Source organism: Marmota monax, unplaced genomic scaffold, assembly GCF_021218885.2.
Source record: "Marmota monax isolate L192 unplaced genomic scaffold, Marmota_monax_Labrador192_F-V1.1 WCK01_AAM20220418_F8-fsc00020, whole genome shotgun sequence".
NCBI lineage: Eukaryota > Metazoa > Chordata > Mammalia > Rodentia > Sciuridae > Marmota > Marmota monax.
The window spans coordinates 1,134,215-1,160,646 of NW_026692912.1; the positions used below are offsets into that span (position 1 = coordinate 1,134,215).

Here is a 26,432-nt window from a genome sequence, read left to right on the forward strand (position 1 = left end):
AAAAACCAAGGAGAGTTTTTCTTCCAGCACATACTCCCACGCGGCTGTTACCTACCTAGTAGCTGATAGTCTTTGTATTTTCATTTTCCTGGTGCCAGCATGATCTGTTGGCATGTCAAATAAAACGTGCCAAACTCGACTTTTCTTTTTACCCAGATCACTCTTCTTTCCTAGTTTTCTTTGCGATCATAATGTTATTGCTCATTCCTCCTTCCCTTGACAAATGATGCTTCCTTTGCTGACTTTACAGGTGGAGATGACCAGCCCTATTCTGCTCCTAGGGCATCTGGGCTTCTATTCCTGCTGCTCTTGGCTTCCCCTATCTTTTTCTTGGATGGGTGAAGATTCTCGGATTTTCCCTGTCTCTAGTGTTCTCACCAAATTTCTTCCCTTGTTGCTTGACTGTACCTCCATCCTCCGCAAAACAACCCGGGTCTGCAGAATGGTTAAGAATAAAGGATTCTGATTCGGATAGGCCTGAGAGCAATGTAGCGATTAATCTGAGATTTAATTATAGGGCCAAGTCACTTGTTTTAATGCCTGCTGTCCAAGGACTTAACTTCGTTTTCAACCTCACTTCTCACTTCGTTGTCTGACAAAATACCTCCCTCCTTCACCTAACTTCCAGATCTGCCCCAGCTTTTAAAGTACAACTCTTTTGTCACTCAGCCTCTTCTCTGGAATAATCTTTCTCTCACGAACTTTGACTATTTTTTTTGCGTTAAAAACATTTTTTTTTCCCTGTTGGGAAAGAGCAACTTTCATAAGACTAGAATGTTGTTTTATTTTGTATATCTAATAAGTCACAATGTGACTTGCAATGGGATTGCTCAATAAAAGGTGAATGACATCAGTTAACATAAAGAAATGTGACCCTGAGCGTCTCCCCAAGAGGGCCCAGCTTCGCTCATCTGCGCTTTCTCTCGAGCCTGGCACGATCAGGTTCAGCACCAAGAGGACACTGAACCCTTATTAGGAGAATAAGGCAGCCGGCTCGCCGCGTTCCCGCGCCTGAGACTCCCGGAAGCGCCGCCCCGCCCCGCCCCTCGGCGCGCCGCCCCGGGCTCCAGGGCGCACGCGCAGGCGCCAGCCGGCGCGGCGGGCGCGCTGCCGCGGCCGTCCCCTCCCCCACTCCCACTGCGCCGGAGGGGAATCCGTCACCGCGGCTGCTCAGGCCGCCGCGGTCGGTCGTAGCCATGGACTCTTCTTGGGAGGATCTGACGCTGGCCTTCTCCCGCACGTCCATGTTCCCCTTTTTTGACATCGCCCACTATTTGGTGTCCGTGATGGCGCTGAAGCACCGGCCGGGTGAGTGTGGGCGCTGCGGACCCGCCCCCTCAGCTTCCAGTCTCGGGGATGACGGACTCAGTCCAGGGGCAACCGGGGGCCGCTGTCCGGGAAGGATCCGATAGTCTAGTGGGAGGGCGCCCTGAAACTGCCTGGCTGACCCCCCCCCTTTAGTACAGAAGGGAAACTGAGGCCGGGAGGGCGGAGGCCGGGTACTAGACCGTGGAGGCTAGGCGCCGCTTCCGTGGCTTGCGGGGTTGGCGGGGCTCCCGGGCCGGTGCGGAAGCCGCTGCCGCGCGGTCTGTCTCCTGGTGGTACCAGCGCTTCCCTGGACGGTGTTTCAAAGTCACCGGAGAGCTAAGCTCCCAGTCCCCGCACGTCTCCGACCTAGCCTCCGGGAGTAAACAGGTGGTCCTTGCCTGTTGGGAAAGTTGTGCAAACACGTGAGCCGCAGGCCTCCCTTTGGTGGGCACACTGATGTTCCCCTTAACGCGGTGTCCTTCTTGACACCTGCTCAGCACGTTAGGATGACTGTCAGAAGCCAGTGATTCCTGTTTTCATTGTCACCAGTGACTTTTGTACAAGTGAGAGTCGCTGGGCATCTAGTTTCACACGACTCTGTGGAGTGGGGATGTGGTCTTGTGGTTTGAAGACCTTTGGAGCTGTTAACCAAGGAGCAGTATTTCTATTTTCTATCTTACATTCAGGATATTTGCTCCTATATTGCTTTACTTTTGTTGTTATTCCACCTTCCCTTTATATTTTGTGCATCTCTTCTTTCAAGAGGCCAAGCATTTCTGTCCATTTTCCATGTGTTCATACCATCTTTAATCCGCCTTGTTCTACAAATAGTTAATGAGTGAAGATTTGAGGTTGATGCTGTATCTCTCCTAGATATTACTGGTTGTCTCAATTTTTGGAACTTAGAGTATTTTTTTTTTTAAACTTATATTGGAGTTTGTAACTCAGTCTGAATCAATTGTTTGGTAGAGATTTTGACCTGGACAAGGGTAGTATTACTATACTAATTAATGTAGGATAGATAATCTGTATACGATACTGCTTCCTTAGTCTGAAAGGAAGTACATTTTGTTACTGCCCCATACTCAGAATTTGACATTTTCTTGCATTGGGTAAAAGGTTCTCAAAGTATGGTTGAGGAATCCACAGGGTTCTCTGACACTAACTTGTTAAAATTATATTCACAATAATATTCAGGTATTATTCATTTTTTTCACTGTGATTTTTTTACATGTGTATAGAGGAGTTTTCTAAAGACTACATGACTTATAAATTGTGATACTGTAAGAGATTGAAGAGTATAAGAATCCTGCCAGCTGTTTTCTGTTTGAAGCCAGACATTAAGGATTTGCTACAACAGAAAACAGTGTACTTTTTCTCACTAATTGATTTTAGCTTTGGAAAAAAAGTCATTTTTCATAAAGAATCTGTTAACATTTAGTGCATTTATTATTTTTAAAATGAATATAGAACCCCCCCCCCCCCCTCTTTTTTTTTGGTGGTGGTAATAGGGATTGAATCCAGGGCCTTGAAGGTGTTAGGCAGGCGCTCTACCATTGACCTTGTGTCTTTAGCCCATAAAGAACTATTTTGAAATTCTCTCAGTTACAATTTGATACTTGTAACCCCCATGAACAAAAGTTCTTTGGGGTTCTCAAGAAATGTTTGAAGGGCTGGGGTTGTTGCTCAATGGTAAGCTCACCTGGCATGTGTGAGGCACTGGGTTCTATCCTCAGCACCACTTAAAAATAAATAAAGGTATTGTGTCCATCTCCCCCCCCCCCCCACAAAGGTTTTGAAGTCAGTTATTTTTAAAGGTATAATTTATATACAGTATATTTTTTTTTGAGAGAGAATTTTTTTAAAATATTTATTTATTTTTTTTAGTTTTCGGTGGACACAACATCTTTATTTTTATATATGTTGCTGAGGATTGAACCCAGTGCCCCGTGCATGCCAGGGAGGGCGCCCTGAAACTGCCTGGCTGACCAATGAGTTTATACTGCTTGAGCCACAACCCCAGCCCAGTATATTCTTTTTTAATATAAAAATTTAACATTATCATATATAAAATATATTAATTTTAATATAAAGTTCTATGATTTTGAAAATAGTCTTATAACCACCATTACAATCAAGATGTAGAACATTTTGTTCACCTATCCCAGATTTCCTTCTGCTCCTTTGTAGACAGTCCTCCTTCAACTCCTGGCAACTATTCATTAGCTTAAAATTTTTAGTATATAAAGGGGTCAGAGTCCCCCAAAATCTGAGAATTACTTGGATAAATGAATGCTAATATAGTGTTATATAGAGAGTAACAAATATTTTTTTCTAGTACCAGTCCTTGTAAAGAGGTAAAAATGATAGAATTCACATGAGTGTACCTGTTTATACTTTCCCTGGAAATGTGTTAGACTCCTTATTTCCTTTGACATTGTTGACTATTTTCAGTCCTCAGTACCTTGTCATTTTCATGATCAGAAAACAGTTTTCATTTGCATTTGTCAGGGTTACTAATGAGTTTATACTTCTTAGGTTTATTGAACACTTCTATTTCATGGCTGTAAGTTTCTTAATATCTTTTGACCATTTTTTTTCTATTGGGTTGTAGGTTGTTGTCTAATTGTATTAATTTTCTTTATGTATCATGGGTGGCTAATTGAATTTGTTTTCCTCCAAGACCTTTATTAAGCCTCTAGACTGTCCGTAATTTTGCTTATTTTCTTTATTTAGCCTTTCAGTTATTCTGAGTTACTGAAATCCTTCAAGTGAATTCTTTTTGGCTTAAGTTTGTCATAGGTTTTTTTTTTGTTTGTTTGTTTGATTTTTACTTGTAGCCAAGAACCCTGCATTTTATAGCCTCTATATTGAGGAGTATTGATATAAAGTGTTTAATAGTGGTGATTATAGTGAGTGGCTTTGTTCTCATGATTTTAATGAGAATATTTTTAAAGTTTCATCAAATGTGATGTTTTACTGTAGGGTTTTAAGAGGCATAGTTAACAGTTTTATTTTAATCTTAACTTTCTAGGTTGTCCCTATATCTTTATCACCATCCTGGTGGAGAAGGTGACAAATTTTGTTAATGATCCCCCCCCCCCCCCCCCCCCCGAAATCCATTGAGATGATCATTTGTATTGGTTTTTCTATTTAAAAATGTAATGGGCATGGTAGCTTAGGCTTGTAATCCCAGCAATTCTGGTGGCTAAGGCAGGAGGATTATAGGTTAAAGAATAGCTTGGGCAATTTACCAGGACCTGTCTCAAAATTAAAAAGAGCTAGCGATATAGTTCACTAGTAGAGCACCCTGGGGTCAATCACCATTACTAAAAGGGGAAAAAATGTAGTGAAAAGATATTCATAGATATTTAAAAAATGATGAACCATTCCTATATTTTAGGAATAAACTTTACTTGTTTGATGTATTTAGTTTTCAGGAATTTTGATTGCTAATACTTTATTTAAACTTTTTGTATTTGTGTTTATAATGGGAATTTGCCCATCAAATCTTTTTCTACTTTGGGTATCAAGGTTATGCTGTTTTTGTAAAATAGATTGGGAAGCTTTCCACTATTTTATATTTATTATTTATTTTTAGCTCAAGATAGTTTATTTAATAGGCATTCCCTATACTTTTTTTTTTTTTTTTTTTTGGAGAGGGGGTGGTACTGGGGATTGAACCCAGTGATGCTTTATTATTGAGCCATGTTCCCACCCTTTTTTATTTTTTATTTTGAGACAGGGTCTCGATAAGTTGCTTAGGGCCTCATTGAGTTGCTGAGACTGGTTTTGAATTTGCGATCCTCCTCCATCAGCCTCCTGAGCTGCTGGGATTACAGGCATGCATGCACCACCATGCGTAGCTCATTACTTATTCCTAGGTATTTGTTTTAGTCAGCTTTTTCAATGCTGTGACCAAAAAATTTGACAAGAACAATTTTAGAGGAGGAAAGTTTATTTTTGCACTGATTGTTTCAGAGGTCTCAGTCCATAGATGTGTGACTCCATTCCTCAGGGACCAGGTGAGCCTGAATGGGAAGAGTATGGTGGAGGAAACTTTCACTCAGGACATGGCCACTAATAAGCAAATAGAGAGACTCCACTCTCCAAGGACAAAATATATACCCAAAGGCACTCCCAGTGACCCACTGCCTCCAGCCATACCACCCTATACCTGCCTAAAGTGACAGGTAGTTAATACTTATTAGGATTCATCATGGTGTAGGTTAAGACTCATAATCCAATTATTTCACCTCTAAGCTTTTTGTGTTCTTACACATGAGCTTTTGGGGAACAGTGTTTATATAAACCATAAACAGTATTCAATAGACTTAAAATATGAAGCTGTTTCTTGGTCCATTTTAATGAGTGAATCTTTTTTTTTTTTTATAAAAAAATTCAGTCTTAAGTCATTTTTGGCAATTTACATTTCTCTCAGGAATCATTTGTTTCCTTTAAATTTTGAAGTGTATTGGAGTAAATGTGAACATTATTTCTAGAAAATTTCTCTGGATTCGTTAGTAGTTGATTCTTTAAAATTTTTTTTAATGTATATATATTTTTAGCTGTAGTAGGACACAATACCTTTATTTTATTTATTTATTTTTTTATGTGGTGCTGTGGATGGTACCCAGCGCCTTGCATGTGCTAGGTGAGCATTCTACCGCAGAGCCACAACCCCAGTCCCTAGTAGTTGATTCTTAAATGTTATACACTTTAATTTGACTCTTCTGGATCTTTTTTTCTTATGTCCAGTGATAAATTTTTATAGCCTCTGATTTACCTTTTTTTTCTTCTAACTCATTTAGATTAAGATATGTTTGTCCAGATTCTTGTTGGTAGCAGCAAGTAGCTTATATGCTGTCTTTATATGTGGTCAGCTAGACTTTTTCATATTTAGAACTGAAGAGTGGATATGTGGTACTTCCAGTCCAATGCCTAGTTTCTCTTAGTTTTACTTAGTATATATATATATATGCTCTGCTTAACTGGCAACTTTTCTTGTCCCCCAGAGACTGATTGTTTAGAACTCAGATCTATAGTAGTATAATAAATCTACAGTTCATGTATGTGCTGCTCTCAGGATTCTTATCTCTATACTTTCAAACATGTTACTTTTTGAGACTTAATTTTGAAATATTTTCTATCTTTGCTAATACCTCACTCCCCAATTTTTTATCCTTTATATCTTATCATTGTAGTTTCTGCCTAGAGCATAAAAATGCTAGTGGAGGCTAGAAGGAAAAGGGGATTAACTCTTTATACCTGAGGTTTGGAGACGGTTATACCTCGTATTTGGTTTAGATTTTGAAGTGTATTGGAGTAAATGAAATGAAAGATAATTCTCCCATTTCTCCACTGTGTGATTTTTTTAAAAAATTAAAACAACATTTTTTTAGTTGTTGATAGAACTTTATTTTTCTTTGTTTATATGTGGTGCTGAGAATTGAACCCAGTGCCTCACACATGCTAGGTAAGTGCTCTACCACTGAGCCATCACCCCAGCCTCCATCCACTGCGTGATTTCTACTTCATAAACAAAGATGTAAAACACAGGGTATGAATTGGATTTTTTTCCCCTTAGTTTACCTCCATTTGTCTTAAAATCAGCTATAGTTTTCCCTGAATTCTGGCATTTGATTTTCAGCTCCCCCAGTCCCTTTATCTCCTGGGCATTTTATTAGGAAGTTGTAATATGCTGCTTAGGGAGTACTAGTGAGAAGCCATTTTTTTACATTACCAACTTAATCTATTTTATCTTACATTTAAAATCAGTCTTTTTTCTTGTTAAATCTTCATTAAAATAAACATTTCTTCAAGCCCATATTCATATACAATTGCCATCTACTATGACTTCTGAAAACAATCTACAATTATTTCTTCTATGCATGAAATCTATTATTGCACTCTACATTCTCTCAACATTTTGCCAACCTCTCTTAAATCCTATATAGTTCAGTTAAACAAATTCTATATAGTACAGTTTTTGAAACTGTACTATACTATATTTATCAGGCTCTATATTAGATGTCGAGGATGCCAGAATAAAGGCTGCTCTTTTTTTTTTTTAATTTGTTTTAGTTTGTGGAAAGCTACTCTTACAATCCTAAAGAAACCCAACTGCTCATTCTTCTTGCTTTTTTGGACAGTGTCTCATAAGATTGAACTGTTGTTCTTATGTAGTAGAAATAGTTATCATTGGTTTTGTATACTGCAGAATATTTCTGTATAATTCTAATCGTCATACATTTCTGTAATATGGGTATCACTGAACTCAAGGGTACTCAACCACTGAGCCACATCCCCAGCCCTTTTTTAAAAATATTTTATTTAGAGACAGAGTCTCACTGAGTTGCTTAGTGCCTTGCTATGTTGCTGAGGCTGTTTTTGAACTCGTGATCCTCCCACCTCAGCCTCCCAAGCCACTGGAATTACAGGCATGAGCTACCACACCCTGCTTAGAACTAGTTCTTGACTCCAGATTTGGCTAATTCTAAACTTTCTAAACCATCTGTGTTCTCTCTTTGCAGGCCCAGTGTTCCTGGTTTCTTAATATTTACAATTTAGCAATGAACTGTCTTTTGACATGTTATTAATCATGGAAGTTATTTTCTCCCATGATTTCTGTCACTTCCACATCACAAACCAGGTTCTTATTTGTTTTAGGAACTAAATTGAGGGAAAAAGCTTGTCATAGTTCCATTCTCTAATTGGTGGGAAATGAAAGGGCTAATAAGTTAAAAATTTATTACTCTGGGCATTTTGGACAGATGGCAGTGCTTGTGACAACACAATTTTGCCATCTTTGTGAACCCCTTATAAAGAAGCCATGCATGGTGTTGTATGTCTATAATTCCAGAGGCTCAGGAGGCTGAGACAGGAGGATTGTGGGTTCAAAGCCAGCTTCAGCAATGGCAAGGCACTAAGCAACTCAGTGAGATTCTGTCTCTAGATAAAATATAAAAAATAGGGCTGGGGATGTGGCTCAGTGGTTGAGTGCCCCTGAGTTCAATCTCTGGTACCAAAAAAAAAAAAAAATATATATATATATATACACACACACACACACACACACACACACACACATACTTATATGTGTATATACATATATATTTATAATTTTAAAATTATATTTTGATAATTATGCATTTATATATACACATATATACATTTTAAAATATGTATTTTAAATTATATATATTTATTAGTACAAAAGTTAAAAAGGTACAGACCAATGAATTTTCAAAATTAGTACATCTATGTAATCAATACCCAGATAGTAATAGACCATTCACAATCTTCAAGAAGCTTCCTTTATTATATGATTAAAAAAAATGTAATAGTTGCTACCAGTATGTAGGAAGGGATGTCTCAGAAATGGCAGTTCATAATTTACTTTTGTAAATTTAGAGATTATGCTTGAATATATTTAATATTTTTTTGAGTGATCTGAGATAAAACGCTGGCCAGTGAATTTTTTTAAGAATTTCTTTTTTAGTTATAAATGGACATAATACGTTTATTTTGTTTATTTTTTTTATGAGGTGCTGAGGATCAACCCAGTGCCTCACACATGCTAGACGAGTGCTCTTCCCCTGAGCCTCAGTCCCAGCCCCCAGTCAGTGAGTTTTTTGGTAGAAAGATCTCATAAAGCTAGTCAGGAGGCCAGTGTCTAGTTTAAACTCTTCCATTAATGGACCGAGTAGTTCTAAGAACTTAAAACTCAGTATTTTATTTGTGCAATGAATGTGCAGTACTAGAATATCTAACTGAGGAGTTTCCTCTCTACAGGGTTCTCAGTTTGGGCTGTAAAGAGCTTTTCCTCCAAGTTAGTAAATTTAAATAATTTTAGCTTATTCTTTGGTTCCCCAGAGTGGTAATTGCTTTCTGCAGCTGATACCTATGTAATAATATTTACCTTTTGCCTTTCAACCACTTATGAAGCAAGTTTATATCTATACTGTAATATTAACTTCTCTCTATTAAAATGACTGTGTATTTTCTATCTATTGACTGGACCTCTGACTGATGATAGAAATCCAGGAGGAGTGGAATTTAATGTCCCACTTTCTGGTTTGCATACTTTAAAAAATTTTTTTTTAGTTGTAGATAAATATGATATCTTTATTTTATTTATTTTTATGTGGTTCTGAGGATTGAACCCAGTGCTTCACATGGTAGGCAAGTTCTCTACCTCTGAGCTATAACCCCAGCTCTGCATATATCTTTTAAAGATATCTAAAGTACTTGGTATATCTTGATTATCAGATTTATTCAGTAGAATGTCATCAGTATTGTAGGCAAGTTTGGACTCACAGTATGATTAAAATCTCAATGTTGGAGTATAGGAGAGTTAGCATAGGCTTGAAGCAAGAATATGATAGTTTAAGAAAATGGAGTGCTGCTGCTGCTGCTTCTTCTTAAATTGTTGTTTGTTTTTTACAAATTAATATGGAGAAAAAAGCATTTGCTTAGTAGGTGTCATGGTTTGAATACAAGGTGTCCCCCTAAAACTCCTGTGTTAATGCAGGAGTATTTGGAGGTGAAATGATGAGATTGTGAGAGCTGTAATCTAATCATTCCATTCTAGTTTGAATGGACTAACTGTAGGGAGATGGAGCATGGCTGGAGAAGATGGGTCCCTGGGGTCAAGCCCTGAAAGGGTGCATCTTCTCTGAGGGGACCCTTCTCTACCACTTCCTTGTTAGCAGTGAGCAGAGAAGCTTCCTTCCACTGTGTCCCCTCCACCATAATGTTCTGCCTTGCTTTGGACCCAGTAAAATCATGAGCCAAAATAAGCTTTTACTTCTCTGAGTAAATACTTGTTCTTGTCAAGTATTTTGGTCACAGCCGTGAAAAGCTGACTAATATACTAGGTTATGAGTTGTTAATTTGCTCTGGTAAAAACACTTCATCTTAAATACAGCCATTCACCAGGTCCATCTGTTTGATGTGGTCCAAAAAGGCCAGTTAAGCAAATCATCACCTTTTCATCTTTCGAGTCTGTTTATGGCACTTATATCTGTGGTATTTTTTTCATTTACTTTGTTGGCAAGAAGAGGAATCTATAGAGTTTCTAGTTGATCCTTTCTACCATAATGATTCTTACTCCACAGCTCAGAGAATCAATTTGGGGACTGAGCCAGTTGCCAAATATAACCATTCTAGATGTGCATTAATGAACTGGGGAAAATAACCAGAGGGTGGATCTTTGTATTTACTTGTCTCAGTGTGACTCAAACTTGATCTAAAAAAACTCCTTGAATTTTGTCACAGATAGTCTGTAAACCTTTGTTGCTTCCATGATTATTTTTAATAATTCTAATCAAAAAGCATTATGAGAAATGTGATATATTATTTTATTCATTTTTCTTTTTTTATATTGATTTTTTAAATTTGTAGAATAGTCTCACAAAAGTAGAACTGTTCAAGGTACATGCATTTAATCAATACTGCCAGTTTCTTTTTCTATTTTTTCCAGATTCTAGAACAATCTGCTTGCTTACTCCAGATCTTATCAATTTTATTTTGTTTTATGCCAAGCAGAGGTGGAAAATGGTTTTCTAAAATTTTAATTTGCATTTTTACCACTTTCTCCTAAAATGCTAGGTTAATGGTCAAGGTTCTTTCTTGGACACTGACCTTTATGGTAACTTTTCTTTCTTTTTAAGGAGATAAATCTATAACTGGAAAAGGATAAAGCAAAGTATTAGTAATACACAGTTTAAAAATACTAAACATCTGGAGTTAAAATTTATGCAGGCTAGAACATTCTTTTTTTTTTTTTTAAAACTCTCTCTCTCTTTATTTATTTTATTTTTTTTTCGGCAGACACAACATCTTTGTTTGTATGTGGTGCTGAGGATCGAACCTGGGCCGCACGCATGCCAGGCGGACGTGCTACCGCTTGAGCCACATCCCCAGCCCCGCAGGCTAGAACATTCTTGTGCTTCTTTCTGGAAATCATACTAACCACTAGCAAGCTGGATGTTAAATATTTAAAAAATAGCTACAGTGAAACTAGTTCTTAAGAATAGGGTTTTACTTTCAAGCTAAATTAGACTGAGTCCAAGAAATTAAAAAAGTCATGTTTGTCATACATAAAAACTATCTTTCTAAAATTTGTTACAAGTAAGTTAATAGGACTATTGTAAACATAATCTAATGATTTTATTTTGGCTATAATTTTGGAATTTTGTAGATTTTAAGTGAGTTTACAGAAATAGTTTGGAACTTCATATTTAGCTTCCATTTTATAATGAAAATAGTCTTATTGAAACACAACCTCATTCATTCATTTATATATTATCTATGATTGCTTTCATAGTATAACTGCAGAGGTAAATGATTAAATAGAGACTGTCTGGCCCACAAAGTGAAAATATTATTATCTATCCCATTATAGAAAAAGTTTTCCAGATCCTGGTTTAGTTGGTTAGGGTGAAAAACTCAGGTTCCCCCTGTGATCCTCATAGGCCCTAACTACAGCCATGCATTGTGTAGCTCCCCTTTAAATCCCTGATCCCTTTTACCCTGCTCCAGTTACACAGCTTCTTCCTTGCTGCTCCTTTAGTACCAGAAGTAGCTGGCGTGGGGGTGGGGGGGTGGGGGAGGAGCAGGATTTATTCTTCCCTTACTTTTTCACTTAATGGAAGTATTTTGATATTAAAGTCCATATGTGGTTATTTGTGTTTTCAACATCTTAGATTTGGTACTTAGATTTGGGTCTTCAGTACTTAGATTTGGGTCTCCATGTGATAACTTTTGCTAAGAGTTTTGGGAAAAATGGTTCTATTGATAGCATATTTCAAACATCTTTATTCAAGTTAGGACAAAAATTTTTTTTTCTCTTTTAAAGATCATTATGTTAAAAATAACTTGAACAGAATGTTTTTCACTGAAATAATATTGAAAACTGTGCAAGTAGGACTACGTGAGGAGGCCACCTCATCTATTCTTTTCCTGATTCTTTTTTTTTCCCAAATGAAATCTTAGTTTCATTTATTTAAGGCTATTAGGTTCATGAGTATTCTTTCACTATCATCTTATCCAAAGCAATATGCAGCTTAAAAATAGTAAACATCTGGAGTTAAAATTTATGCAAGCTAGAACATTCTTGTGCTCCTCTCTGGATATCATAATAACCATTAGCAAGCCTGATGTTAAATATTTTAAAATTTAAAATTTTAAACCAACAAATGGTTCTGGGAAAGCTGGAAGCATATCCTAGTCTTTCAGTAAGAACTCAATAGAATTGTATTTTGGGCTTAGAGAACTGAGCCTGAAGGTTTCATTTACCTACCTCCTTTCTCTGTTGTAATGATGAATCTGCTGAATAGAGAAATAAGTGAGCAGAGTAAGCAGCCATGTACTAGGTATAAAAATGTATTTTATATATATTCTCTCATTTTAAATCCTCACAAGGTATGTATTATTTCTATTTTATAAACAATGAAATTTAATTTGAGTGAGATTGAGGCCAATCCAGAGGTTATGAAACTGATAAGCAGTCATAATTATTTGTCTGGCTTTTGACAGTCCTTGGTAAGGGAGATTAATGGCAGTAGAATTTTAATGCTTAAACTCTTTGTTATATTTCATATGTATTTTTCCATCATATGATAAACGTTCTATATTAGTACCTATTTCACACTAAAATGTCATAGAGTCTCAGGATTAACAATTTTATAATGGAGATGTGATTTGTGAAAAAAAATGTATCTTAAGAAGAATGAATAAAATAAGTGAATGTTGAGGGAAAAGGAAAGTTTTCTTTTCTTTCTTTTTTTTTTTTTGGGTACCGGCATACTGGGCCACTGAGCCACATCCCAGCCCTATTTTGTATTTCATTTAGAGACAGGGTTTCACTGAGTTGCTTAGCACCTCACTTTTGCTGAGGCTGGCTTTGAACTTGAGATCCTCCTGCCTCAGCCTCCTGAACCGCTGGGATTATAGGTGTATGCCACCACACACAGCTAGCAAAGTTATTTTGGTGGACTTAATAAGAAATTAATATTTTATGATTAAATATTTTTTGTGTAAAAGTGTTTAATAAATTTTATTTGGATTGGTTTTAATGGCCAAAGGAGAGGTAGGTGTATTTGGGTTTGGCTTAGCCAGTGAGTGATAGTGTTAGAATAGTATCAGAATAGTACTAAGGAATGCAGAAGAGACACCAGTCAGTATTCCAATTGTGTTTTTCAGAACTAATCAGTTACCTTGTGAATGTGTTTTCATTGTGACTGCTGTGTTATTTGAGTCCTTTATAGCTCTCACTTAGAGTTTCTATTTTATGAATACAGCTCCATGCTAACCAGGTTATACCTGAGAGAGAGAGAAAAGCAGACATGCGTACTACACATGCATGAGGTGGAGGAAGTGGGGACAGATGGAAGGGGGAGGAAGAGTGTATGTGTGTAAATAAACATAGAAGTTGTCTAGAAATAGTCACCGTTCAGCAGAGGTGTGTGACTGAATTGTAGGAGTCGAGAGGAAGGGTCTTTTTTTTTTTTTTTTTTAATTTACTTCTGTGATAGTAGCTGGTACTTTTGCTTACTATGTGCCAGGCTCCATTCCAAGTACTTGAAATGTACTCATTTCTAGTTAATCCTTACAACAATGCTCTGAGGTGAGTTACTTTTTTCCTTTTCTCTGTTTTGATGGAGTGTGTGTATGTGTGTGTGTGTGTGTATGAGTGAGAAACAAAGAGTTATTAATACAAAGAGTAAGTTTGTTTCTGAGCAGTTAAGATCCAGTCCACATTCTTAAGCACACTATATTGCCTTTCAGCCTGAGGTAGCTCAGTATGGCATTGTTCATTGTTCAGCTAGTGCTCATTAACCAAAAGGAGAAGATCAAAGGTCGTATTCATTTATTGTGTTGACCAGTATGACAGTCATTCACGCCTGCATGGGACAGTACTGAATGGTGCCGATACACATACTCAGATAAATATCTAAAATGTGTGTATGTGTGTGTGTGTGTGTAGGGATGTATATGATTTAGTGGTAGCATATCTTATGTAGGGGTTTGTCTCTAAAAGCAGCATGACCATGTAACATCAAAATAGCTCTTTTCCAGCAATAGTAACAAAAACAGCATGATATTGGCACCAAAATAGACTGGTAGGCCAATGGTATAGAATAGAGGACACAGAGACTAACCCAAATAATTACAGTTGTCTTATATTAGACAAAGGTGCCAAAAACATACATTGGAGAAAAGATAGCCTCTTCAACAAATGGTTCTGGGGAAACTGGAAATCCATATGTAACAAAATGAAATTAAACCTTATCTCTCACCATGCACAAAACTCAACTCAAAGTAGATCCAAGGACTTAGGAATAACCCACAGACACTGCGCCTATTAGAAGAAAAAGTAGGCCTAAATCTCTATCATGTTGGATTAGGCCCCAGTTTCTGTAATAAGACTCCTATAGCACAAGAATTAAAACCAAGAATCGATAAATGGGATGGATTCAAACCAAAAAGCTTATTCTCAGCAAAGGAAACAATCAGCGAGGTGAATAAGAGAGCCTACATCTTGGGAGCAAATTTTTACCACTCGCACAATAGATAGAACACTAATTTCTAGGGTATATAAAGAACTCAAAAAGCTAAACCCCTCAAAAAACAAATAGCCCAATCAATAAATGGGCCAAGGAACTCAACAGACACCTCTCAGAAGATTATATACAATCAGTCAAAAAATATATGAAAAAATGTTCATCATCACTAGCAATTAGAGAAATGAAATCAAAACTACTCTAAGTTTCATCTCACTCCTGTCAGAATGGCAGCTATTAAGAATACAAACAATAAGTGTTGGCAAAGATGTGGGGAAAAAGGCACACTCATACATTGCTGGTGGGACTGCAAATTGGTTCAGCCAATATGGAAAGCAGTATGGAGATTCCTTGGAAAACTGGGCATGGAACCACCATTTGACCTAGCTATCCTGCTCCTTGGTCTATACCGAACGGACTTAAAAACAGCATACTTTAGGGACACAGCCACATCAGCAGCACAATTCACAGTTGCTAAACTGTGGAGCCAACCTAGATATGCCCCTCAGTAGATGAATGGGTAAAGAAAAGTGGCATATAAACACAATGGAATATTATTCAGCAATAAAAGAATAAAATCATGGCATTTGCAGGTAAATGGATGGGGATGGAGAAGATAATGCTAAGTGAATTAGCCAATCCCAAGAAACCAAATGCTGAATATTCTCTCTGATATAAGGAGGCTGATTTATAGTGAGGTTGTGAGGGGCAGCATGGGAGGATTAGATGAACTCTAGATAGGGCAAAGGGTGTCAGGGGAAAGGAGGGCATATGGGGCTAAAAAAGATGGTGGAATGAGATGGATTTCATTATCCTAAGTACATGTATAGGGCTGGGGAGATAGCTCATTTGGTAGAGTGCTTGCCTTACATGCACAAGGCCCTGGGTTTGATCCCCAGCACCAAAACAAACAAACAACCCCCCCAAAACTAAGTACATGTATGAAGATATGAATGCTGTGAATATACTTATATACAACCAGAGATATGAAAAACTGCTCTATATGTGTAATATGAATTGTAATTCATTCTGCTGTCATATATATATAACAATACAAAAAAAAAACAACAACAGGCAATCAACTTGCTTAGACTTTTGTTAGAGGCTTTGTCTCATTCTTTGTGAGTGGCAATTTCAATCTCAGTTCATTTAATTTCTTTTTAAGACTCTGAGTTTGTGGTATGTAGGTGTCCTTTGAGGCTACCCTGAGACTTGTATGGGATTCATACACACAAGTAGAGGATTCAGTTTGTGGTTCTCTTTCCTCCAAAAGTTCCTCCCACCTCCATCTCCAGGTATGACTGTTATGCTCCTTTCCCTGGTTCTCTTTCTGCTGTACTATTTTACGACTGTGGCTCACTCTCAGGGCAAGTGCCCCTCTGCCAAACGTGCATACAAAGGGGCACTCAGCCATGTGCTAATGGATTCTACTTATATGGACTCCTTTTTTTATTTTGAAAAATCCTGGCCACATTCTATTTTTTGGAATTGTGGGTTGCACTATTTTCATTTTTATTTCTGAGCACATGAATTTATCAATTCCCATACTTGTTAAACACAAGTATGTTGATGTTATTCTTCTGAATGCATTGTATACATTTTGGTTGATTGTCTTGATTACTAATGTTGAAGACTTTCTTTTTTTGGTATGTTTCTACCTACTTATGGTTCTGTTTTGTGACTTGCCCATTTTTCTTTTGTTTGTTGACTTTTCCTCATAATTAGTTGTCATTTGCCTTATGTATGTTGAAAAATATTTTATTCCAGTCTTTTGTCATATAAAAATCTTAATTTTTTATTTTTTTGAGCAGTACTAGGGATTGAACCCAGACAGTCGATCATTGAGCTATTATCTCCAGCCCCTTTTAGTTATTTATTTTAAAAATTTGAGACAGGGTCTCAACAAGTTCTCTAGGATGGCCTTGAACTTGTGATCCCTGTTCCTCAGTCTCCTATATAACTGGGATTACAAGAATGTGCCATGAATTTTGATGTCTTATCTATAAATCATGGCTTTATTCAGATTAAATACTTTTGTTTCTCTGCCTTCATTGCTTGATTAAAAAAAAAAATCAGTAATGTTGAATTTTTGTGAAGCACCTTTTTCTGTCTAAAGGAGTGACCATAATAATTTCCTTGTGTAATGAATGAGGATTAATGAATTTCTAAATACTGAACTTTCCTTTAATTCTTTGGATAAAATCAAAATCAATTTGACCATGATTTATTATCTTTTTAAAAAACTGTTAGCCGAACGTGGTGGCACATACCTGATGGCTCAGGAGGCTGAGGCGGGAGGATGGCAAGTTCAAATTTTATAAATTGCTTCTATTTTCTGGATGGGTTTACTTTTTTTGGTATGTTTTTTTTTTTTTTTTTGGATAATTTCAAATTTACAGAAAATTTTGAAATTTTCAACCAATTTAGAATAATTGGTTAAGAAACTATGTAGGTGGGGGGGTATGGGCAGGATAGATGAACTCTAAATAGGGCAGAGGGGTGGGAGGGGAAGGGAGGGGGCAGGGGGTTAGCAAGGATGGTGGAATGTGATGGACATCATTATTCAAAGTACATGTATGAAGACACGAATTGGTGTGAATATACTTTGTATACAACCAGAGATATGAAAAATTGTGCTCTATATGTATAATATGAATTGTAACGCATTCGGTTGTCATATATAAATTAAAAATATAAAATAAAAAAGCAGACTTTCCACCACGGAATACTGTCTTTATGATGAACGTAAAGAGAGAAAAGGCTGAAATCCACCCCTACCCCCAGCCCCTCAGTGGACATTGCATGAACCCACAACATGATGGCCACAATGCTCCTCTGGCTTCCTTACAGGAGGACACGATGGTATCAGGAACCTGTGTGGTGTCTGAGGAGGGGAATTAAAAAAAAAAAAAAAAAAGAAACTCCTATGTACACTTTAGTCAGATTAATCTACTGCTTACATTTGGTGCTGGGGATCCAAGTAGGGCCTCACACGAGTCAGGCAAGTCTTCTGTTGCTGAGTTCCATTGCTTCAGACCCTAGTTTTTTTCTCTCTTATGATATTTAATCTGGAACATGTCATTGGCCTTTTTATTGTTTTTCTTGACATTTTAATTGTATAGGTCAGTTTTTGTTTTTTGTTAGTTTTTTTCTTTTTAATTCAGAAGAGTCCTCAACTTCGGTTTGTTTGGTTAGATAAATTCATTGCTTATTTTTGCTAGTAAAATGAAATACCACAGAAGTGATGGTATGTTCTCAGTGCATCATATCTGGAGTCACCTGATGTTGTTTACATTGATGGCTGAAAGGCTTCTCCACTCTAAATTTATTACTTCCTTCAGTAATTAGTAAGTATTTTGTTAGGATTTATTTTGAGATGGTGTTAATATCTGCTCATCATAAACTGTTCACCTTTGGGTTTATTATTCTTGTTTCTTGCTTGTCATGTTGAAAGCTTAGTTTGTTTACTTCAGCCTCATATTTTCTAAAGTACTTAAGATTATAAACTTGTTTTTTTTTTGGGGGGGGGGGATCCTGGGGATTGAACCCAGGGCCTTGTGTGTGTGAGGCAAGCACTCTACCAACTGAGCTATATCCCCAGCCCTAAGATTATAAACTTAATACATAATTTGACTTATGGTCTGGGAATACTTATAGTAGGATTTGGAATGAAAGGAGACTAAATCATCTATTACCAGGAAGCTGGCAGTAAGAACCTGAACAGAGAATTTAAAAGTGCCCAAAATCAATCATTTTAAAAAATGTGTTCAGTCTTGCATTAAAGAACAAGTGATATGGTTTTTAATGGTTTAATGGTTGTAATTGGCACAACTATGAACAGTAATAAGTTGCTGAAAATAATGAATTTAAGAAGTTTATTTCTTTAGTGCATTGCGTACTTGGGGCTTATTTAATATACAACTATCTCAGACCATGTTTTGCCTTTACCATTTCAGGAGCAGTGGAAGGGGCATGGAAGAATCCTTTTTCAAGCTGGTTTTCTGCAATGCTCCACTGCTTTGGTGGAGGAATTTTATCATGTATACTTCTTGCAGAGCCTCCACTGAGGTTTTTTGCAAATCACACTAATGTTTTACTGGCATCTTCAATCTGGTAAGCTATCATTATGGTAAACTATGAGACATTCTAAAAATTGTTTTGTAAATTGCTAGTAAAATGAAATTTTTTTCTTTAAAAAGTATTTTATCCTCTTGGAAAGTTATGTACAAGGAAGAAACCCAAATAATTCCAAATGTTTAAGCACCTGCTGTCTCTTTCTTGCCTTTCTCTCCCCTTATTTTTTCTTTTCTTTTCTTTTTTTATATATTTTTTTTTAGTTTTTGATGGACACAGTACTTTTATTTATTTTTATGTGGTGCTGAGGATCGAACCCAGTGCCTCCCACATGCGAGTCAAGCGCTCTGTCACTGAGTCACAATCCCAGCCCCTCCCCTTATTTTTTCCTAGAGGCAATTATTACCACCATAGTCTTATGCATTTAGCTTTTCAGACATGAAAGAGGATTAAATATTTGGCCCCAAACAGTTTCATCTTATGAGCTCAACTTATACATCCAGAATTACCACACACAGAATTAGAATACAATAAAAGTCAATAAATGTCATGAATGTAACCAAACAAAAAAGATTCAAATGACTCAATATATAATTGTCCTTTGTCATACTTTTTGTTGGGTTATTTAGAACCTTATGAGATCTTTAACATTAATTTTTTAGTTGTGAAATGAAGTAAAATGTTGCTAGGAATTGCTTTGGCTTCTTGTAACTCCAAATTCAGGTATGCTTTAGAGAATTGATCCATTAAGTTAAAAAATAGGTATATTACAAATCAGTGAACTTTGTTCTGTTGAAAGCCAAAACTGTGCTTCTATTAAAAACCACATCAGGTTAAATATATAAGATGTTAGGAACACTTAAGATTTCATTTTTATTATGATAATTTGTAAATGATTGTTTTACTAGTTCTGAAGGGGATATTATAAATAATAGTAGCAATAATAAAAAGTAAAATGAGGGAACTTGTGGCAGGAGAAACTTGAAAGGGTATAATAATACACTTGATAGTTTTGAATACTGACTTGTTACTATATGTCAGCTAAATTCTTTATATTCATTTTCATATTATATTATAGGAGTCCCCTGAGTTAGTTTTTATTCTTATGCCCATTTGACAACTGAGAAAACTGAAATAAAGAAATGTTGCTATAACTTTCATATCTAGTAAGTGACTGAGTTAGAATCAAATTAAAAAATTTGACTTCAGAACCTTCAAACTTGATAGGCCCTCGCTCGCGCACGCTCGCTCGCTCTCGCTCTCTCTCTCTCTCTCTCTCTCTCTCTCTTTCATGAAGCTGTGATGGAACCAAGACCTCACTCATGCTAGGCAGGCTCTCTGCTGCTGAACTACATCCCCAGTCCTCTCATAAATTTGTTAACAATCTCCTAAATATAGTCTTTTCCATTTGCTTTTTGTTTTAAAAAACTTTTCAAGGATTTTATTTCTACAATGATATTTTAAAATGATATTAGCATTTTAGAAAAATTCTTTTTATGTGTGTAGATGTTGAAATTATATAAAAAGTAAGATATCCAGAATCTGACACTCACCATCACTTATACTTCTATTTCTGTTGTACTAATCACCAATACTTCTTGCCTGGATAGTTGAAGTAGCTTCTTAAGGGGTCTTGCTGCTCTATTCATTATCTCTCTTTTTTTTTAAATTTATTTTTTAGTTTTCGGTGGACACAACGTCTTTATTTTTATTTTTATGTGGTGCTGAGGATCGAACCCAGTGCCTCGCGCATGCCAGGCAGTCATGTTACTGCTTGAGCCACATCCCCAGCCCTATTCATTATCTCTTGAGTCTGTTCTTCATGCAACAGATGAAATGAATTGTTTTAAAATAAATTGGAACATGTTACCCTTATGCTAGAGTTTCTTACCTTATGAAGAACAAAATTCTAAGCTCTTACCATAACCTATAAATCCCTACAAAACCTTTCTTCTACTCTTTAATGTAATGTCTTACCACTGTAACTCTTGTTCACTAATTCTTGAACATATAAGATATTTTTCTTCCTTAGTGCCTTTGAACTTGCTTTCTTCTCCCTGTAATGTTATTTTCCCAGAAGACTCATAGTTTATTAGAGAGGTCTTTCACCATCCTTCTCTATTTTTCTTCCTAGAGTTATTACTGCTTGACATATTAACCGTTGACTTTTTATGTTGCTGTAATTCCACTAGAATAACAAACAGCTTATTAGACCAAGAACTTTGTTTTGTTAACTGTGTACCAAGTAATATTCTGCTTTCAGTAAATACATTGCTAAAGGAATAGATTGCTATGTACTGTCATGAGCAATTTCTGAAATTGAGTACCAAGGAATTACAGATCTTGATTAATTGATCTCTTAAATGAAGTGAAATTGCATGTCTATAAATGTATGATTTCTTGGCTTAAACTAAGACATATGTTAGAAATGGAAAATGAGAAATGCATTTTTATAATGAATTAATAACATATTCATTAACCTCAGATCTTTTATTATTCCCATTTTATGTAAGAGGAAGTTGAGGCTTAAAGAGTTGGTATAAAGTCTGAATTTCATCTCAGGCATTTAGATTATGGTCTTTATAGAGTTTTTTCTCTAAACAATCTTTATTAGTCTTTTCAGCTAATACAGAATAGGTAGAAAAATATTTCTAAAGTATATGTAAAATAGAAACAATTATGATGTAATAAATCTTGTGTATCCATTATTTAATTAAGAAAAAAATTGCCACTTAAATTTTTTTATATGAAGTGAACATTCAGAAAGCCACAAAGATGCATTGACATAGTAAATTATTATAGTGTATACCCTTGTAACCCCTACCCCAGTCAAGAGATTGTGCTTTGTCACTAATCATAGAAGTTCTTTCTGTGTGTTTTATTCCAATCACAACCTCTTTCCCACCTTAAATAACCATTATAATAACACATCCTTACTTCTATGGGAATCACGTTTCATATTTTTATAATTTTATCACCACTGTTCATTCCTTGATATATTATAGTTTAGTTATTTATAGGTTCAGATTGTCTGATTTGATCTCTTTTGTGATATTTACAGTGTTTTACACTTAATGCCTGTAACAGTAAATTGGGAATTGTAAAATGGCAATGATCTAATTTTATCTTTTCTTTTTATTTATTTATTTATTTAAAATTTTTTTTTGTAGTTGTACACAATACCTTTATTTTATTTTTTTATTTAAATGTTGTGCTGAGGATCGAACCCACACTGCACACATACTAGGCGAGTGCTCTACTGCTGAGCCAGAACCACAGCCCCCTTCTTTTTATTTAAAATATTTTTTAACTTGTAGATGAACACAATACCTTTGTTTTATTTTTTATGTGGTGCTGAAGATTGAACTCAGTGCTTTCCACATGTGAGGCGAGCACTCTGCCACCGAACTACATCCCCAGCCCTCTTTTCTTTTTATTCATCAGTTAGAATATTATTCTAAACAGATACTTCTGACTTACCATCTACTATTTGGTGCAGTTGTATAGTTCATATAAGAAAGGCAGGATAAATACTTTTTTCTTTTCCTTTACTAGTTTTCAGTATAATTAACCTATCCTCTGTCATCCTCCAAAGATGACCAGTTTAAAAAAACAATAATTATGAACTCATGATTCAAGCATATTTCATGAGTTTTAATTTTAATTTTTGTTTTAATTCTTTGGCCAGTGGGAGCCTCTTTAAATTGGCTCCTGAGACTTCGGATTAGCTTCCTTGCCTTTTGGTGTTATAAAATTCATCTTGCACTTTTCTTCTGGAATTTCTTTAAGAACCTCCAGTATCTTTTTAATGAGAAATGGCATTTCAAAACCATAATCTGAGCATTAGCGATCATCATTATTACTGAGTTCATCATTGGTTCTAGGCCACTACAGTGAACAGATAAGAAAAATAAAGACAAAATAACTTATGAGTTCATATTGATATTTCTGATCCAAATTCAAAACTATACAATTTTTATTTATCTTATCTCTATTACATACATATCTTCTTTCTTTGATATTAAGGATTTTGATTTTTAAAAGAATAGGACATGATAGAATTAAACTATTTTGACATTGCTTATTTATTCTGTTGTTTATTTGATTTTGTGTGGTGCTGAGGATCGAATCCAGGGCCTCACCCATCCTAGGCAAACACTCTAACACTGAGCTAGAACCTCAGCCCTCATTTTATTCTGTATTATGCACATGATAGTTTTAGAGTATAGTAGGACTGTCACCAATTTGGTTACTGGAAACTTTTTTTTATTAGAGCTTTATATTTATATATAATATTTGGGTTCCTTTTGACATACAAAGAATTTGATTTCAATCCCCATTCCCCCCTCCTTAATTTCCTCCTTTTTTTTTTCCTCTCTTCTCACTCTTTTATTTATTTATTTTTGACTGGTACTTTCTACATACACATAGAGGAGATATACCGTTTGGTACATTTATATATGTATATATTATGGTTTTGTTAGATTCATTCCATGTTTCTTTCCCTTATGCTTCCTTTTCTCTCTCCCTCATTTTCCTACTTTTAATCCACTGATCATCCCTGTATCTTTATGATATCCAATCCCCTCCCCCACTGCCTTTTCCCCCTTATTTTGCTTTAGCTTCCACATACAAGAGAAAACATTCAACCCTTGATTTTCTGAGTCTGACTTATTTCACTATGTATGATTTTCTCCATTTCTATCCATTTACTGGCAAATGTCACATTTCATTCTGATTTATGGCTGAGTAAAACTCCATTGTGTGTGTATACCACATTTTATTGATCTGTTTATATATTGACAGGTATCTGGGTTGATTCCATAATTTGGCTATCGTGAATTGTGCTGCTACTAACATTGTATTGGCTGTTTCATTATAGTATGTTGATTTTAATTCTTGGATAAATACCAAGGAGTGGGATAGCTGGGTTATATGGTGATTCCATTTCTAGAATGGAATCTGCTTTTGAAAGTAGTTGTACTAATTTGCAGTACCAACAACAATATTTGAGTGTACCCTTTGCCTACATCCTCGCCAGCATTTATTATTATTCATATTCTTTTTTTTTTTTTTTTATTTTCTCTCTACTTTCTTCCTTCTTTTCCTACTCTGGGTTGTTCTGAAGCAAATCCTAGCCATATTATATCATCTGTGAATATTTTTTATTTTTTATTTTTTATTTTTTTATTTTATTTTTTTTAAATTTTTTATTGTTGGCTGTTCAAAACATTACATAGTTCTTGATATGTCATATTTCACAATTTGATTCAAGTGGGTTATGAGCTCCCATTTTTACCCCATATACAGATTGCAGAATCACATCAGTTACAGATCCATTGATCATATTCTTAATAATTGCTATTCTGACTGGTAGTATTTGTGGTTTGCATTTCCCTGATTGCTAGAGATGTTGAACGTTTTTTTCATATATATATATATTTTGGCCATTTGTGTTTCGTTTTGTTCTTTTGTCCATTTAATGATTGGGTTATTTTATTTTATTTCATTTTTTTGTGTTCTTTATATATTTTAGAGATTAACCCTCTCTCAGAGGAGTAGTTGGCAAAGATTTTCTCCCAGTCTGTAGGCTCTCTCTTTGCTTTCTTTCTTTTGTTTTTTTTTGGGGGGGCGGGTGTGGGTACCAGGATTGAACTCAGAACACTCAACCGTTGAGGCACATCCTTAGCCATATTTTGCATTTTATTTAAAATCAGTGTCTTGGGGGCTGGGGATGTGGCTCAAGCGGTAGCGCGCTCGCCTGGCATGCGTGCGATCCGGGTTCGATCCTCAGCACCACATACAAACAAAGATGTTGTATCCGCCGAAAACTAAAAAATAAATATTTAAAAAAAAAATAAAATCAGTGTCTTACTGAGTTGCTTAGTGCCTCGCAGTTGTTGTGGGTATCCTCCTGTCTCAGCCACCTGAGGTGTTGAGATTGCAGGCCTGCGCCACTGCGCCCTGCCCTCTTTGCTTTCTCAGTTGTGAAAATTGCTTTTTATGTTTAACTCTCTTATGTTTAACTCTTATGTTTAATACAAATGCACCGTTCTGCATTCTAATAATATTATAGCCATTTTATACTAACCCTTTTTAAGTTTTCATTCAGTCTTATTTTTCAGCTAACTTTAACACTTAATACTAGTTCTTATGACTTATATCTGTTTATTTTGGTTGTCTGAAGCTTATGCTATAGTAAATTTCATCAGGAATAGTAGTCCCAGAGTTTTCACATAAGGATGTTTATTTGTGTCTTTTAACTCAAAAGCCAAGTTTTTTATTTACTTATTTTAAAAAAATTATTTATTTATTCTAATTTGTTATATATGATAGCAGAATGCATTTCAATTCATAGTATACATATAGAGCACAGTTTTTCATGTCTCTGTACACAAAGTAGAGTCACACCATTTGTGTCTTTATACATGTACCTGGGGTAAATGATATCCATCTCATTCTACCATCTGTCCTAACCCCCTTTCCCCTCCCCTCCCCTCTCTTCCCTCATCTTTGCCTTATCTAAAGCCTATTTTATTGAATATAAAATCATTGACACATGTATAATTAATATATTAAATGTACTATTTCATTTTTCCCCCCTGACTTAAAGCATTGCTGTGAAAAAGTCTAATGGTCTTTTAATTTTCTTGCCCTTATAAAGTCATGTGCTTTCTCTTTCGCTCTCTCTCTTTTTTTTCCTGAATTTTGTTTTCATTAGAGTCTAATAATTTAAATAAAACATGTTTTGATTGGTCATTTTGGGGCAGTATCTTCAAGTATGTGGGATGTTCTTTTTAGTACATATAAATGTTTTCTTATTTGGAAAAACTGAGTATTTGTATGATTCCTTGGACTTGTTTTTCTTTAGGAACTCCTATTATTACCGGCAGATTGGCTCTTCTTTGCCTTTCTTCAGTGAATCTTTTTAAAAAAAATATGTACATTTTTAGTTGTTGATGGACTTTATTTTATTTGTTTATTTATATGTGGTACTGAGAAATGAACCCAGTGTCTCACACATGTGAGGCAAGTGCTCTACCACTGAGCCACAACTCCAGCCCTTTATCTGTCTTTTTAAGTTAAAATATTTTTACCTTTTCCTCTTCTATTTCTTTGGATGCATTGTCTGTTGTGTTTATTTCTCTCTTTGTTTTCTTGTTTAGTCTTCATATCTGAAATTACCTTTGTTTTTTATTTTTATTCATAATCCTTAGTTTTTAGTTTTTTTTCTAATTCTGATGTTTGCTGTGCTTTTTATGTCTTATATCACTTTCTTAATGTCTTCAGCTTTTTCTTTTTTTGAAATAATGAGCTACAGTTCTAATCTGATTTGCAGAAACATCCTGAGTGTGTTTTTTTTTTTTTTTTTTAGTTGTAGTTGAACACAATACCTTTATTTTATTTATTTATTTTTTATGTGGTGCTAAGGATCAAACCCAGTGTCTCACGTGCTAGGAGAGTGCTTTACCACTGGGCTTA

At 35.7% G+C, this 26,432-nt stretch overlaps 1 protein-coding gene across 1 annotated transcript in view; it reads left to right on the forward strand.

Moving 5' to 3' along the window:
- Nucleotides 1-1,086: 1,086 nt before the first annotated feature.
- The window catches only part of Tmem38b (transmembrane protein 38B), a 60,081-nt gene continuing 34,735 nt past the window's right edge, over nucleotides 1,087-26,432 (forward strand). The window contains exons 1-2 of the mRNA XM_046452019.2: nucleotides 1,087-1,308; nucleotides 18,833-18,989. Of these exons, the coding sequence (XP_046307975.1) occupies nucleotides 1,197-1,308; nucleotides 18,833-18,989 (269 nt within the window). The 5' untranslated portion in view covers nucleotides 1,087-1,196. The remainder of the gene's footprint in view (nucleotides 1,309-18,832; nucleotides 18,990-26,432) is intronic.